This window comes from Salvelinus sp. IW2-2015, linkage group LG12 (genome assembly GCF_002910315.2).
Source record: "Salvelinus sp. IW2-2015 linkage group LG12, ASM291031v2, whole genome shotgun sequence".
Taxonomy (NCBI): Eukaryota; Metazoa; Chordata; class Actinopteri; order Salmoniformes; family Salmonidae; genus Salvelinus; species Salvelinus sp. IW2-2015.
In genome coordinates, this window is record NC_036852.1 from 11,340,563 (window position 1) to 11,355,513 (window position 14,951).

Sequence of the window (14,951 nt, forward strand, 5' to 3'; positions counted from 1 at the left end):
AAGGGAAGGGATCTGAATACTTTCCAAATGCACTGTATATAACAGTTTCACTCAATTCATTCACACCCCTCACTATTGTCATTGGTTACACTAATTGCACCGTTTGTCTTCATAACCTCGTTCAAGCATTCATGACASTACCCTGAAGAAGGCACAGTGATGCCGAAACCTTGGTGTTTTACCCAAGAAATGACTGGGAGTTTTTATATATAGATCTTGCAACTCTCTTTATGTATTTTGATAGCTTACAAATAAAAGGGAGTTAACATGACAAACATCACATCCTGGAACGACAACAGATACACGTTGATTGATTTAAACATYGTTTCATATTTGGTTGGTTTCCTGGACACAGATTAAGCCTCGTCCTGGACTCAACTGCTACTGTTAATGGAGAATCTCCATTGAACATCATTCTTAGTCAAGGACCAGGCTTAATCTGTATCTGGGAAACTGGCCAAATAAGTGGTAGCCAAAAATCTTGAGCACAGAAAACTGCAAATCATGAGCCCACTCAGATATATACCTAATCGTTATCTGTGTAGATGAGCACAGCATCACATTTACATTCCAGTGCCACATGATTTAGCTTATCTGGTATTGCACAGAGTGGCGCATTAGGGTTGATCGTCCCGCTGCAGAAGACAGGGTTTCAAACCGTGCACCATTTCAATGTGCAGGGCACAGGAGGTTGGTGGCACCTTAATTGGGGAGGACGGGCTCGTGGTAATGGCTGGAGCGGAATTAGTGTAATGGTATCACATTCATCAATCACATGGTTTCTATGTGCTTGATGCCATTCTATTTGCGCAGTTCCAGCCATTATTACGGGCCGTTCTCCACTCAGCAGCCTCCACTGGTGCAGGGGCATTCATCAAGTAGGCTATTCTTAACGTCACACACATAAGATCAGGGTCGTATTCATTAGTGCATACTGTAGCAAAACGTTATGCAATGGAAAAGGAAAATTAATGTTTGTTATTGGGTAAGTTCAGGGAGTCACTCCCTGTTTCGGTTAATTTTCTTCTGCTTGATGTCAGTGAATACGACCCAGAAAAGTGTTCAAACAAGGTATTACTGTCAGGGACGGATATCCTACTGTACAGCAGCAGGGCCTCGTTCAGGTCGGAGTAACGTTACTGAACGTTCAGATAAAAATGTATTGTGTACAACATGACTGGCCAATATTATAGACATATCAGAATTATGAGTTGTGCCTGAATAGGAAATTGAGTCAGCTCTATCAATTCTATAGTTTATATCTGTTTTGAGTATTTCACCTCACTGAATATGCCTGGGGCACATTCAGCAGGGTGCAACATTGTGGGATGTTCAGATAGAAATATATTATGTAGAACAGACAAGCCTCTCTTACCTGTAGAATAAGGAACCATGTCAGCACTATTAATGACATTTCTATCACCAGTTTGTGAACATTTCCCCTCACCGAATACATGTAACARTAGCGGGAAGGTCAAATATGCATTGTCCAATCACAGCAAGATTTTTGGTAATGATGTGTCCACTGTCCAGCCATATCAAAGCAAAGGGAGTTCAGGGGTGTGGAGAAGCTCCTGTCCTTGGTCTGAGTCTCTGAGGGCGAAGACTGTCACACCTGAACTGTACGCTGCAGGGATCACGACATGGCTCATCCTAAACTGATCTTCATCATCATGGTCTTCCTCACGAATCATCTGCCTCAATTGACCTAAGGGAGTAAAGGACCACACGCACACACACACGTCATTGACATCCTGCTTTGGCAGAACTAAATTGTTTGTGTGTTATTCTGAGACAAAGAGTGAGAGAGAGAGAGAGAGAGAGAGAGAGAGAGAGAGAGACAAACATAGGGCGCCTTCCTCTGCCCAGGCGTTACTGACGCATGCCAGATCTTAAAGCGGCTGGATAGGTATTTTACATAACACAGTCGATGACGTGGCACACAACCATTGGTTGATGCATGCAACATCTGAGCAGGGGAACATGACCAGAGTAACAGAGAGCGGTGAAATCTCTCTCTCACCCTCCACATCCAGGGCTTTCCAGCGTGGGTCAGACTGGTTGTCTGATAGGCTAGACAGAGGGGTGTCACCTGTCAATCTCAGCAGCACATCCTCTCGACGTATCAGCAACACAGATTCACTGCAGTCGCTGATGCACCTCCCGCTCACTCACTGGGACATAGAATGCATGAAGTCACACACAGGCTATACTCTCTCACACACACACACACACACACACACACCTTACCCACATCCAGGGGGTTGGTCATATAGACAGTGTCGGGTCCGACCCCAAAGATGAGTTGGTGGTGCCATGCGTCGGGAACCTCCTCTCCCTCTGGCACTGCCAGCTGCATGTTCATTGTGGCCACGGGCACTGCCCCTTTCTGGATCCACTGTGCCAGCCAGGGTACCAGCCTCACCCGCCGGCGAGGGTGGAGGGGGAAGTGGCGACCCAGCACGCGCCCACCACTGGCCTGCTCCGCCCCAGCTATCAGCTGTGCGTGTGTGGCACCTGGGAGAGGGGAAGAGACAGAGAGGAGGGTGCATCACAGATATACAACAGTGGAAAATAAATACAGAAACACACGAACACGCATGCACGCACACATACACACAAACACAGTTAACAGAGCATTTGGTGGTCATGGTTGAGGGCCTGTGGTCCAGTTAGAGAAATTGTGGTATAATGAGGAAGTTCTAAGGGTTGTGGTCAGAGTAGACTGCTGGATGAGTGTTGTGGTTGGCTGTTGTGTTAAGTCAAATCAGGGTTGGGGCCAAAGATTCTTGTCATAAATTGTGGTAATTAGGTTAGTTTGCGGTCAGGTGATTATTGTGAAAACAGTGCACGGTTGTTAGCTAAATAGAACAAGGACAGTAAGCGGTCAATGGTCAGTACCAGCCTCGCTCCGGGAGAACAGGTAATCRGGCAGCGGCGCCTCGTTCCTCCTCAGGCACGTCCGCACACACCGGTCAGCCATCTCGGGTGCCACAATGATGCCGAGGGCCTGTAGGACGTCCACTACGGCCGTTGCCCCACAGGCGGACACTCCTATCTGCATGGTCTGCCTCTCCACTGCCTCCTGGATGGACCATAACATAGCCCTTTGTCCCTGCCTCTCCTCTCCATCTTTGGGACATTGGGATGCACAGCAAGCAGTTTCAGTCTGCTTCTCCTCATGAGGATGCTCTCCCTCCATCTTCACAAACCAGACCTGCTGAAAAATGACTTGTATGATGATCATATTTATTTTTTAGGCTGCATTGCATATTGATATGTTGGACCGATATAGACTCTTATCAGAATCACTGTTATGAGTTGTATAGTTATGCTAGGTCTGTGAGAATCGCACATGGAGCCTTTTGATATGAATCTACATTAGGGGAATACTGACAAGTAGCCCAATAATAGACTACCTTACAGTACATGTTCTATTTAAAGGCAAATTGTCTCTGGCAGCCAAAACAGCCAAACACACCATCTAAACTTAAATCGATTCTCAATTGGCCTACGGTTTTAGAAACATAAAAGTCCTTTACTTCATATCACATAAAAAAAATATACACTTACTGTCCACTGTTTTAATATAGTTGCAGAAGAGAGTATTTTTCAGTGACAACAAAGGTGTAATCATTAGCCAAACAGTTGCAACTAAAACTAGTTTGTATTGGACAAATTCAGGTAGGTCCCTCCCCAATTCGTTCCGTTTGCTTCCRTTTAAGAAATGTTTTGCGTCCTTCTTCCGTTTACACCAAGGGTTGGAATCCAAATAATTTTCCAATCGTTTCGTTCTGAACAGAACTATTTTTKGGGTTCCGTTCCAGTACTGTTCCAACCAGCAAAATAAAGTTCTGAACCAGTTTGAACCAAAACAAGTAAAGGTTTATATCGTTCCTTTCTGTTACTTTTTAAACCTCTGAAATCGTTATATATATATATATATTTTTTTTACATTTAGCGCCACATTAAATTACTTCACCAATCAATGTGGATAGAGCAGCTTGCTATGGAGTGGGACAGATATAGTTGTTTACATGCATTGGACAGACAAGTGTAGGGCGCGAAATGTGACTTAAATTTTGCAGCTGGGGAGAGAGCGAGAGAGGGTGGAGGAGGAGGCTTGGCTTGAAGCGCTGGACATCTTGCATTATCTGAATTAGGCCAGAGATACGGCAGTGAAAGGGAGCAAACGGAACGGAAGATGGCGGATAAGAAAAAAAGAGGAACATATTATGAATAAATATGGAGTGGGGGATTGCACAAGACTTCTGGAAGATCTGATGAGGGAGAAGATGGCGGACAAGAAAAAAAGGGGAATATGTTTTTAGTGAATATGGAATGGAGGATAACACAGAACGTTTKAAAGAGCTAAAGGAAATGGAACGTGACGTCGAGAAGGAACTGAGTGTAGAGGGAAGCGGTGTGGTGAGGAAGGTTGGTGTCAAATGCAAAAAGAGGGATACATGCGCCAGTAGTTCAGAGATTGAACGTGACAAGAGTGAGGATGAAGTACCTGCGGTGAGGATTGCYGAGTTCGAGCCTCGTCCCAATTATGACAAGGATGATACTGGCCCAGCAGGAGTTAGATTTGTGGAGAGAATGGATCCTTGTATTCTGTCTTGTATTCTGAGGTTGGGGACTGTTGAGTCGGTGAAAGTAACACAAAGTGGACTCGTGATGATTTATTGTGTTCCTTCCGTCCAGAGGAACTGTGCGCTCTGGACAACGCGACCACRGACAAGAACTGTGACTTGCTTTGTTCTCCGGAGCAGGGCGCCGTTGAAAGGATTGATAACGGGGGTGGCATTAAGTGTTGAGGAGGATCAGCTGAAAGTGAAGATTCCTGGTGTCTGTGAAGCCAGTGTGGAGACCCGGTGTGGAGCATGGTGAAACGGAGAAGACATTGTCCTGATGAGTTTTGCCCGACAAGGTCAAGTTAGGATGTGTCAGTTATCCCATGAGATATTTTGTTCTGAAAATACTATGGTGTTTTAGGTGCCAAGCTTATGGTCATGTTGCAGCAGTGTGTATGATGGAGATTCCTAGATGTGAGAAGTGTGCAGGAGGGCATTAGAGGAAGGAATGTGAAATATGGGTGGAGAAAGTTGTGTGTGTTACCTGTGGGGGTGCCATGGGGCTGAAGATCGGAGGTGTCCAGTGAGAGAAAGGCAGGATGAGGTTGTCAGAGTAGTACAGAAGGTGTTGTATGCTGAAGCAGTGAAGAGAGTGGTAGAGGAAGATGGGTACAGGGTTAGGGATCCTAAGAGGATTCCTGCAAGTAGGCAGAGACCAATAGAGAGGGATGGGAATAATATGTACTTCAGTAAGGTGGGTTTCTTAGCATTCATAGCCATGGTTGTCAACTGCAGAAATGGAACGTAAGTCACAGAAAATAGCTGTTGTGGTGGCAGCTGCAGTACTTGGGATTGGTAGTACTTGGGATTGGTGGTAGTTTTCTGTCTTCTCAGACCGTTGGCCTGTAGTAGGATTAGATTGGGTTAAATAGTGGATTGGGGTGGTGTTTTTTAACTTCGTACGGGCTAATAGTTGGCATGGTATGAAGGAACTTTCAATGTCTGAACTTCTGAGAGTTGGCTTAACATTGGACCAGAGCTACAAGCTTGTGTGTGCCAGTAGCGGTTAGGGTGACCACATGTCCCGGATTGTGCGGTACAKTCATGCATTTTGACCCTTTGTCCYGCAACAAAACAATCATGTCCGACATTTTATCAACAAATTCAAGCAACACTAATTTAGAAAAAARGTTAATTTGTCTCTTATTTTAGTCACACATTACAACTTGTCTCTTGCAGTCACAAAATATATATAACATAAGCATGTGGTAGCCTAAGCCTACTGGTAATGTTAAACAATTCTCCAATCGTTGTTGAGATTTGATATTCTGCGCAAGACGAGAAGTAGGCCAATATCATAGATAGGCCTATTGTCAACCAATCATATTTCTTAAATCCTTTTGGCTTAAATCCAGCTAAACTTGAAGAGGACATTAGGCCTAACTGCCAAATGTTTTTAATAATGTAGGCWAAAATATCCAGGGAATGTCCCGCAAAATCATCCTGTTGTCCTGCATTTGGGTATTTTAAATGTGATCACCCTAGTAGTGGTGTGTGAGTAAAATCACTGGGGAAGACAAGCCCCCCCCCAAAAAKGAATTGCGTTGTTTGCTCTATAACCTGTTAGTTCATATACGCATTGACACCGTGATATATAGGCCTAAGGCCAAGACAATAAGATGACACAGTGGCAAAATAAATTCAACCACACAATTGTTTCATTCCAAAACCAGAGAGCAACATCTGTCCGGTGATGTCCACAAAACATATTGCATGTAACAAACAGTTACATGACCTACAGCAAGGCCATGTTTCCAACATTTTTGGACTACGGAAAAAATATACATTTAGAACCAGAGAGTTACCGCAAGTCGTAAAGAAAACAGGAGCTTCCTYCACTATTCCAGCACCATTTCAACTTCAACATTTCAACATCATCTCATCACCTATGCTTAGTCTAATACAGTGACAACTAAAAGATAMCAAAAACGAGTTAGTCCAATCAACTTCAACTAAATATGGTGTGGCTGTCCATGGTTCTGATTTCTGTGTGTGTGAGTGTGAGTGTGTGTGTGTGTGTTTGCAAGTAGAAAAAACATGTTGACTCACCATACTTGTAGAAACGCCAATGCCATCCTCCTCTTTCATGATGCCTAAACAGTCTATGACTCTCTCATACAGTACACAGTTTTAGTTTTTGTTGTCCTAGGCTACCTGGCTAAAATGCTTGCTTGCTAACTTAATTTCAGGAGCAACAATGCACCAGGCCAGCTAGTAAACATTAGCATACTACATCTAGCTACATGTTGAACTTCCATCCTCTCAGGTCAGGGGCACAATGTATGAATTTATGGTTGGATCAGAATCGCCGTTATAATCATTGGGCAGTAYGGAGAATTAAGTAAAACCACAAGTCCAAATCCCTATCTCCATGACATTTGGTTTCTGATGTGATTGCTCTGAAGCCAAATCCAAACTGGCTTCCTTTGATACYTTTTTTTGGCACACTATGACCGTTCACAGCTGAGATAACTCAGTTTAGCTCAATGCTGGTTGGCTATTATTTAATAAAGGGAGGCCAAATGCTTGCAACAATGTAATACTCTATTTTGACCAGACAGCATCAAATAGATAACTGTTTTGTTCGCTCTGATGCGTTCTACGGTGAGATACATTCAGCTTGTTGAATAACACTTATGAAACACAGAGAGACGAAAGATAAATTCTTATTATTTTATTTTTTACAAATTAATTTTTGTTGTAATTTCTTTGGGGAATTCTGGCTTCCCTTGGCATCTATGAATACACGCCACTGGTGTGTGCGCAGAGTGCCACCAGAATTTAAATAAAAACACTTAGCTTTTTACTTAATGAATCCAACGTAAAATGTGATAACTATAGTATCATTAACTAGCATTGAAAAGGTGAATTAATTCTTCTCTAATAAAAAAAGCGGCGCAGATCCGAGTCCCTTGTGAGAATTTGTCTGCCAGTGGGTAACCCGTCTCTACCATTCGTTCTACCAACGTGCAATCACTGGAGAATAAACTGGATGAGCTCCATTTGAGACTATCTTTCCAACAGAACATCTTATAAACTGTAATATATTATGTTTCACTGAGTCGTGGCTGAACGACGACGCTGGGCTTTCCGTGCATCGGCAAGACAAAACAGCTACCTCTGGTAAGACGAGGGGTGGTGGTGTGTGTCTATTTGTCAATAACAGCTAGTGTGCTAATATTAAGGAAGTCTCGAGATATTGCTCCCCTGTGGCACAGTACCTCATGATCAGTGGTGAAAAAAGTACCCAATTGTCATACTTGAGAAAAGGTAGAAATACGTTAATAGAAAATGACTCAAGTAAAAGTGAAAATCACAGTAAAAGTAAGTATTTAGTTTTAAATATACTTAAGTATCAAAAGTAAATGTCATTGCTAAAATATACTTAAGAATCAAAAGTTTAAATGATTTAAAATCCCTTATATTAAGCAAACCAGACAGCATCATTTTTATTTACGGATAGCCAGGGGCACGCTCCAACACTCAGACATAATTTACAAATTAAGCATGTGTTTAGTGAGTCAGCCAGATCAAAGACAGTAGGGATGACCAGGGATGTTCTCTTGATAAGGTTGTGAATTAGACCATTTTCCTGTCCTGCTAAGCAGTCAAAATGTAAAGAGTACTTTTGTGAGTCAGGGAAAATGTATGGAGTAAAAAGGACAGCATTTTCTTTAGGAATGTAGTGAACTAAAAGTAAAAGTTGTCAAAAATATAAATAGTAAAGTACAGACACCCCAAGAAACTAGTAGTATGTTAAAGTATTTTTACTTAAGTACTTTACACCACTGCTCATGATAGCTGTAGACCCAACTACCTACAGTGGTTCCTCCTTTAAAAGTTGTGTGCTGCTGCAGCATTCTGTGGCACGTCATTTAATTCTCAGCCATTTCTTGTTACTGCAAGTTATTGCTAGTTTGACCACCAGAGAGCATCTTTGAGAAGCATGATAGTATGCCGTATTGGCATTAACAGAGAATTTAAAACCTTTTTTGTAWTAACATAGTATATGGGATTGATTTTAAGAAATTTGACTTAATTAATTTGATTAATATTACGKTGTTTCCATTCAGAGAAAAACGAAAAACGAAACCCTAAGGGTTTCCATTAGGATTGAATGGAAAATATGGCGCTGTACAACGTGATTGTCTGGAGTAGGCTACAGGATTGGAGGACTCTAAATTGTTAGCCTTCATTAGACAACTTTTGTTACAATATTTCTGTAAATCAGTGATATTTATTCCCATAGTAATTTGTTATGGATCTATAACTAAATCAACATCTGCATTTTGAAAGAGTATTTTTATCTATATTTTATTAATGAAATGAGTAGGTGTGTCCAAACTTTGGACTGGTACTGTGTGTGTATATATATATATTCTTTTTTTTACGAGAAATGCCATGGCGGCTGATGGCTATAGCTATGCTCAAGTATGCTTAATTAATTTGATTAATATTATGATGTTTCTACTCCATGAAAAATGAAAAACCCTCTGAGTTTCCGTTAGGATAGAACAGAAAATATAGCGCTGTACAACGTGACGTTCATAAATTCAGAGCATTGTCAGATTGTCAGTTTGTAAATACAGAACGTTTCGCTCTCGGAGCGCACACTGGACGTTCGGGCCGAGGAGTAGGGTTGATTTGAGCGTTCTGGCCTTACAACGACAGTCAAGCCCAAGCTAACGCTGGCTAGCTACTTACAACTGGGCACACAAGGTGCGTTCTGAGCCTCTCTTGTACTCCCTGTTCACCCACGACTGCGTGGCCATGCACGCCTCCAACTCAATCATCAAGTTTGCGGATGACACTACAGTGGTAGGCTTGATTACCAACAACGACGAGACGGCCTACAGGGAGGAGGTGAGGGCCTCGGAGTGTGGTGTAGGAAAAATACCTCACACTCACGTAAAAACAAAGAGAGTGATGTTGGACTTCAGGAAACAGCAGAGGGAGCACCCCCTATCCACATCGACGGGTCAGTAGTGGAGAAGGTGGAAAGTTTTAAGTTCCGGTGTACACACTAGGCAAACTGAATTGGTCCACCCACACAGACAGCGTTGTGAAGAAGGCGCAGCAGCGCCTCTTCAACCTCAGGAGCTGAAGAAATTGGCTTGTCACCAAAGCACTCACAAACTTCTACAGATGCACAATCGAGAGCATCCTGTCGGGCTGTATCACCGCCTGGTACGGCAACCTGGCTCGCCCACAAACCGTAAGGCTCTCCAGAGGTAGTGAGGTCTGCACAACGCATCACCGGGGGCAAACTACCTGCCCTCCAGGACACTACACCACCACGATGTCAAGAAGGCATAAAGATCATCAAGGACAACAACCACCCAAGCCACTGCCTGTTCACCCCGTATCATCCAGAAGCGAGGTCAGTACAGGTGCATCAAAGCAGGGACCGAGAGACTGAAAAACAGCTTCTATCTCAAGGCCATCAGACTGTTAAACCACCCACTAACATTAGCGGCGCCGAACATACTGACTCAACTCCAGCCACTTTATAAATGGAATTGATGGAAATTATGTAAAATGTACCACTAGCCACTTTAAGCAATGCCACTTAATACAATTTTACATACCCTACATTACCCATCTCATATGTATAATACTGTACTCTATATCATCTACTGATCTTGCCATTTTATGCAATACATGTACCAAGACTTTAAACTATGCCACTTTATGTTTACATACCCTACAGTACTCATCTCATAGTATTACCGTACTCTATACCATCTACTGCATCTGCCATGCCGTTCTGTACCACCACTCATTCATATATTTTATGTACTTTTTATCTTTATTTATTTTAACTTGTGTGTGTGTGTAAGGTGTAAGTGTGGAATGTGTTAGGTTAGATTACTGTTGGTTATTACTGCATTGTCGGAACTAGAAGCACAGGCATTTCGCTACACTCGCATTAACATCTGCTAACCATGTGTATGTGACTAATAAAATTGATTTGATTTGATTTACAGAACACAAATGAGACCACTCGACCATTTTACTCACCTAGCAGAGCTGGTAAGGCTTTTCGTGTTAACCAGAGCGTTGGCGACTGTAAATGTGCTGCTGGAAACAATTTAATTACGCTTTTTTCCCGATGTTTACTGACACCGGCCATATTCAACGTGTGTTGAGTGCTCGTAAAGTTTATTCTGCGTCTGTACACTCAGACGAGAGTGCTCTGAACTCTGTGTACATTAGATAGTTGGACACATGACATTTTAACAACGTTCTTTTTGAATAAAAACTAGTTCATTGAATGCGCCGTGGAGCCGTATATCATAATATTATTTATCCTGATTATGATGACTGACCGTGTTAGAATAAAAAAACAAGGCTTAATCATGCTCTCTCTCTATCCATTGTCACTCGTCTGCAGGTATGTTTGATGTGAAGAGAGGAAGCCAGTCCCGTCATCGCCACCTCCCCGCTCTTAAGATAACCTTCGGGCAACTGGGTGTTAGGAACACCGAATTGTGATGAACTGAGAGAATATTAGGGTAGCACTGTAATTCATGAATCATATGTGTCTGCCGCTGTTCTTACTCTTCCTTTCTGTCTTCTACACCTCTCTCCACCTCGTCTTTCTTCCTCGTTTATAATGCACACCATATGTGCATTGATGTACAGATTGAACTTGTATTTATAATATTACAATTATATAATTATAATGCATTTATGTATTTATAACACTGGATAATGAGTCCATTCAATAAAACGTTTCATTCTCCACTGGTTGAATTTAAGTATCTCATTGAAATACTATCCTGTGTCCTCAGATTAATGGTAATATGTATATAGGACTTGCATCCTTGGCACAATAAAGTTATTATATTCTACTCTATCCATAGGCTTCATTAATGCCATATCAGAATTGAGTTGATACAACTATGATAGCTGAGGTTCATAGATCGGTATGAATATTAGTTATAGAACCTAACGTTTAGGGTCCATACACAGATCGCTACATACTGTAGCTAGCTACACATCCAAGGCATACAGTTATTTTATCCTCCACTAACAATAAGCAAGTAAACTGTTAGCTAGTATGTTATTTCAGCTGCATTGCAAGGCAAGCTTACACAATTGTATATTAATTTCAGAAATGCTTTAGCTAGCTAATTTTTACATCCAGTTTCACAGACAACCTTTGCTGTTTTCTCAATTAAACATCAACAACACGAATTACAAATTCATTTCCAACACTAGCTAGCTGGCTAATGTTAGCTAGTCAGATAACTTGATAAATAGCAATTTTCGTAAATTAACTTTATGACAAAAAAATATGCACAAACGTTTGACTCACATTAACATATTCCTTTCAATTGTAATTGTTTGCTTGAATTGTTATGACGTTATACATAACTATAATTTGGTTCCACTGTAATGTTTTGAACCATCTTTTTGAAGAACGCCAGAAACCACGGGTGGTTCACGTCAAAATTCGTCTTTGGAACTACTCGACAGATTGGTCATATAAAAACCTTGGGACCAAAATGCATAATGAGTGCTCTACTCCCCCTTGTGGTGTCTGGAGCAATGACCTATAACGCTGGGTACTCTAAGTCCCGCGGTGCAAGCTCAAAAGGAGAACACTGTACACAAGAGAGTTTTCATCTATATTTTTCATAGTTGTCTATTTACCACCACAAACCGTGGCCAAGCAGAGAAACGAAATGTTCATCCAAAAACTTAAAAATGTAAGGAAAACTTAAATCTATTTGACCTCTGTTTTACCAGCATTTCACATGTGCAACCAGAAGAAGATAACGTAAACACTTTATCTCCACACACAGCAGATGCGTTCAAAGCTCTCCTCACCCTCCATTTAGCAAATTGTGATAATTCTATCTTCTTGATTCCTGCTTACAAGCAAAACTAAAGCAGAAGATAGTACCAGTGACTCGCTCAATACGGAAGTGGTCAGATGATGCGGTTGCGATGCTAGAGAATGATTTGCTAGCAGACTGGAATTGTTCCAGGTTCCTCGAATGGTATTGAGGAGTATTCCACCTCAGTCACGCAGCTTCCTCATAAGTGCATACGACGATCCTCCCCACTATGACATAACCAACCAGAGCCCCTATTTACCAGCCTGTTCAACTCTCTTTGTAACGTCCGAGATCCCTAAACATTGGAAGGCTGCCGCGGTCATGCCCTCTTCAAAGGGGTGAACCCTAGCAAAATGTTACAGACTATATCCATCCTGCCGCTATTTTAAAGTCTCGAAGCCAAGTTAATAAACAGATCACTGACCATTTCGAATCCCACCGTACCTTCTCCGCTGTGCACGGTTTCGAGCCGGTCATGGGTGCACTCAGCCACGCTCAGGTAACTAAGTATATAACCGCATCGATAAAAGACAGTACTGTGCAGCTGTCTTCATCGACCTGGCCAAGGCTTTCGACTCTGTCAATCACCGTTTTCTTATCGGCGACTCAATAGCCTTGGGTTTTTTTAAGACTGCCTCGCCTGGTTCACCAATACTTGCAGACAGAGTTCAGTGTGTCAAATCGGAGGCATGTTGTCCGGACTCTTGGCAGTCTCTATTATGGGTACCACAGGTGGTCAATTCTCGGGCCGACTCTTTTCTGTGTATATCAATGATGTACTCCCTTGCTGCGGGCTGCGGGCTGATCCACTCTATGCAGACGACACCATTCTGTATGCTTCTGGCCTACCTTGGACACTGTCTAACCAACCTCAAACGAGCTTCAACGCCATACAAACTCCTTCCGTGGCCCAACTGCTCTTAAACGCTAGTAAAACCAAATGCATGCTGTTCAATCTGTTCGCTGCCGACACCGCTCGCCGACTAGCATCACCACCCTGGACGGTTCCGACGCTGGAATATCTGGACAACTATAAATACCTAGGTGTCTGGTTAGACTGTAAACTCTCCTTCCAGACTCATATTAAACATCTCCAATCCAAAATTAAATCTAGAATGGCTTATTTCGCAACAAAGCCTCCTTCACTCACGCGCCAAACTTACTAGCAAACGGACTATTCTACGCTATCCTCGTCTTCGCGGATGGTCATTCTACAAAATAGCTTCCATATACTACTCAGCAACTGGATACAGTCTATCACAGTGCCATCCGTTTTGTTACAAACACCATGCGACCTGTTCTCAGTCGGCTGGCCCTCGCTACATATTGGTCGCCAGACCCACTGGCTCCAGGTCATTTATAAGTCTAGTGCTAGGTAAAGCTCCCGCTTATTTAGTTCACTGGTCACGATAACACCACCGTAGCACACCATTCCAGCGGTATATCTACTGATAATCCCCAAAACAACCTCATTTGGCCGCCTTTCCTTCCAGTTTCTGCTGCCAGTGACTGGAAGAATTGCAAGAATCGCTGAAATTGGAGACTTTTATTTCCCTCACCAACTTTAAACATAACTATCTGAGCAGTAACGATCGCTGCAGCTGTACATAGTCCATCTGTAAATAGCCCACCCAATGAACTACTACCCCATACTGTTTTTATTTGATTTTTTTCTGCTCTTTGCACACCAGTATCTCTAGTTAGCCGCACATCATCATCTGCTCATTTATCACTCCAGTGTTAATCTGCTAAATTGTAATTATTCGCTCCTATGGCCTATTTATTGCCTACCTCCTCATGCCTTTTGCACACACTATATATAGACTTTCTTTTTTCTTCTGTGTCATTGACTTGTTTATTGTTCTTATTGGCTTGTTTATTGTTTACTCCATGTGTAACTCTGTGTTGTTGTCTGTGTCACACTGTTTTGCTTTATCTTGGCCAGGTCGCCGTTGTAAATGAGAACTTGTTCTCAACTAGCCTACCTGGTTAAATAAAGATGAAATAAAAAAATAAAAAATTACAGGCAACATCCGCACCGAGCTAAAGGCTAGAGCTGTCGCTTTCAAGGAGCGGGACASTAATCCGGACGCTTAAACGAAATCCCRCTATGCCCTCAGACTAACTATCAAACAGGCAAAGCGTCAATACAGGACTAAGATTGAAACCTACTACACAGGCTCTGATGCTCGTCAGATGTGGCAGGGCTTGCAAACTGTTACGGACTACAAAGGGAAACCCAGCCGCGAGCTGCCCAGTGCCTCGAGTCTACCAGAGGGGCTAAATGCCTTTTATGCTCGCTTCGAGGCAAGCAACACTGAAGCATGCATGAGAGCACCAGCTGTTCCGGGCAACTATGTGATCACGCTCTCCATAGCCGATGTGAGCAAGACCTTTAAACAGGTCAAGATTCACAAGGCTGCGGGGCCAGACGGATTACCAGGACGTGTACTCAGAGGATGCGCGG

General features: G+C 42.6%; 1 protein-coding gene across 6 annotated transcripts in view; it reads right to left on the reverse strand.

Annotated features, from left to right (window-relative positions):
* Nucleotides 1-210: 210 nt before the first annotated feature.
* Nucleotides 211-14,951, reverse strand: part of LOC111971036 (uncharacterized) — a 27,326-nt gene continuing 12,585 nt past the window's right edge. For 3 of the 6 annotated variants that reach the window (XR_011480687.1, XR_002878208.2, XR_002878206.2), the window contains exons 2-5: nucleotides 2,902-3,220; nucleotides 2,251-2,517; nucleotides 2,024-2,174; nucleotides 211-1,708 (exon numbers count right to left, since the gene is read on the reverse strand). Coding sequence is in view for 1 of the 6 variants with exons in the window: in XM_023997845.2 (XP_023853613.1) it covers nucleotides 2,140-2,174; nucleotides 2,251-2,517; nucleotides 2,902-3,202 (603 nt within the window). In the remaining 5 variants the exon portion in view is untranslated. The remainder of the gene's footprint in view (nucleotides 1,709-2,023; nucleotides 2,175-2,250; nucleotides 2,518-2,901; nucleotides 3,221-14,951) is intronic. The other 3 variants (XR_002878209.2, XR_002878207.2, XM_023997845.2) reach the window with 2 other exon arrangements.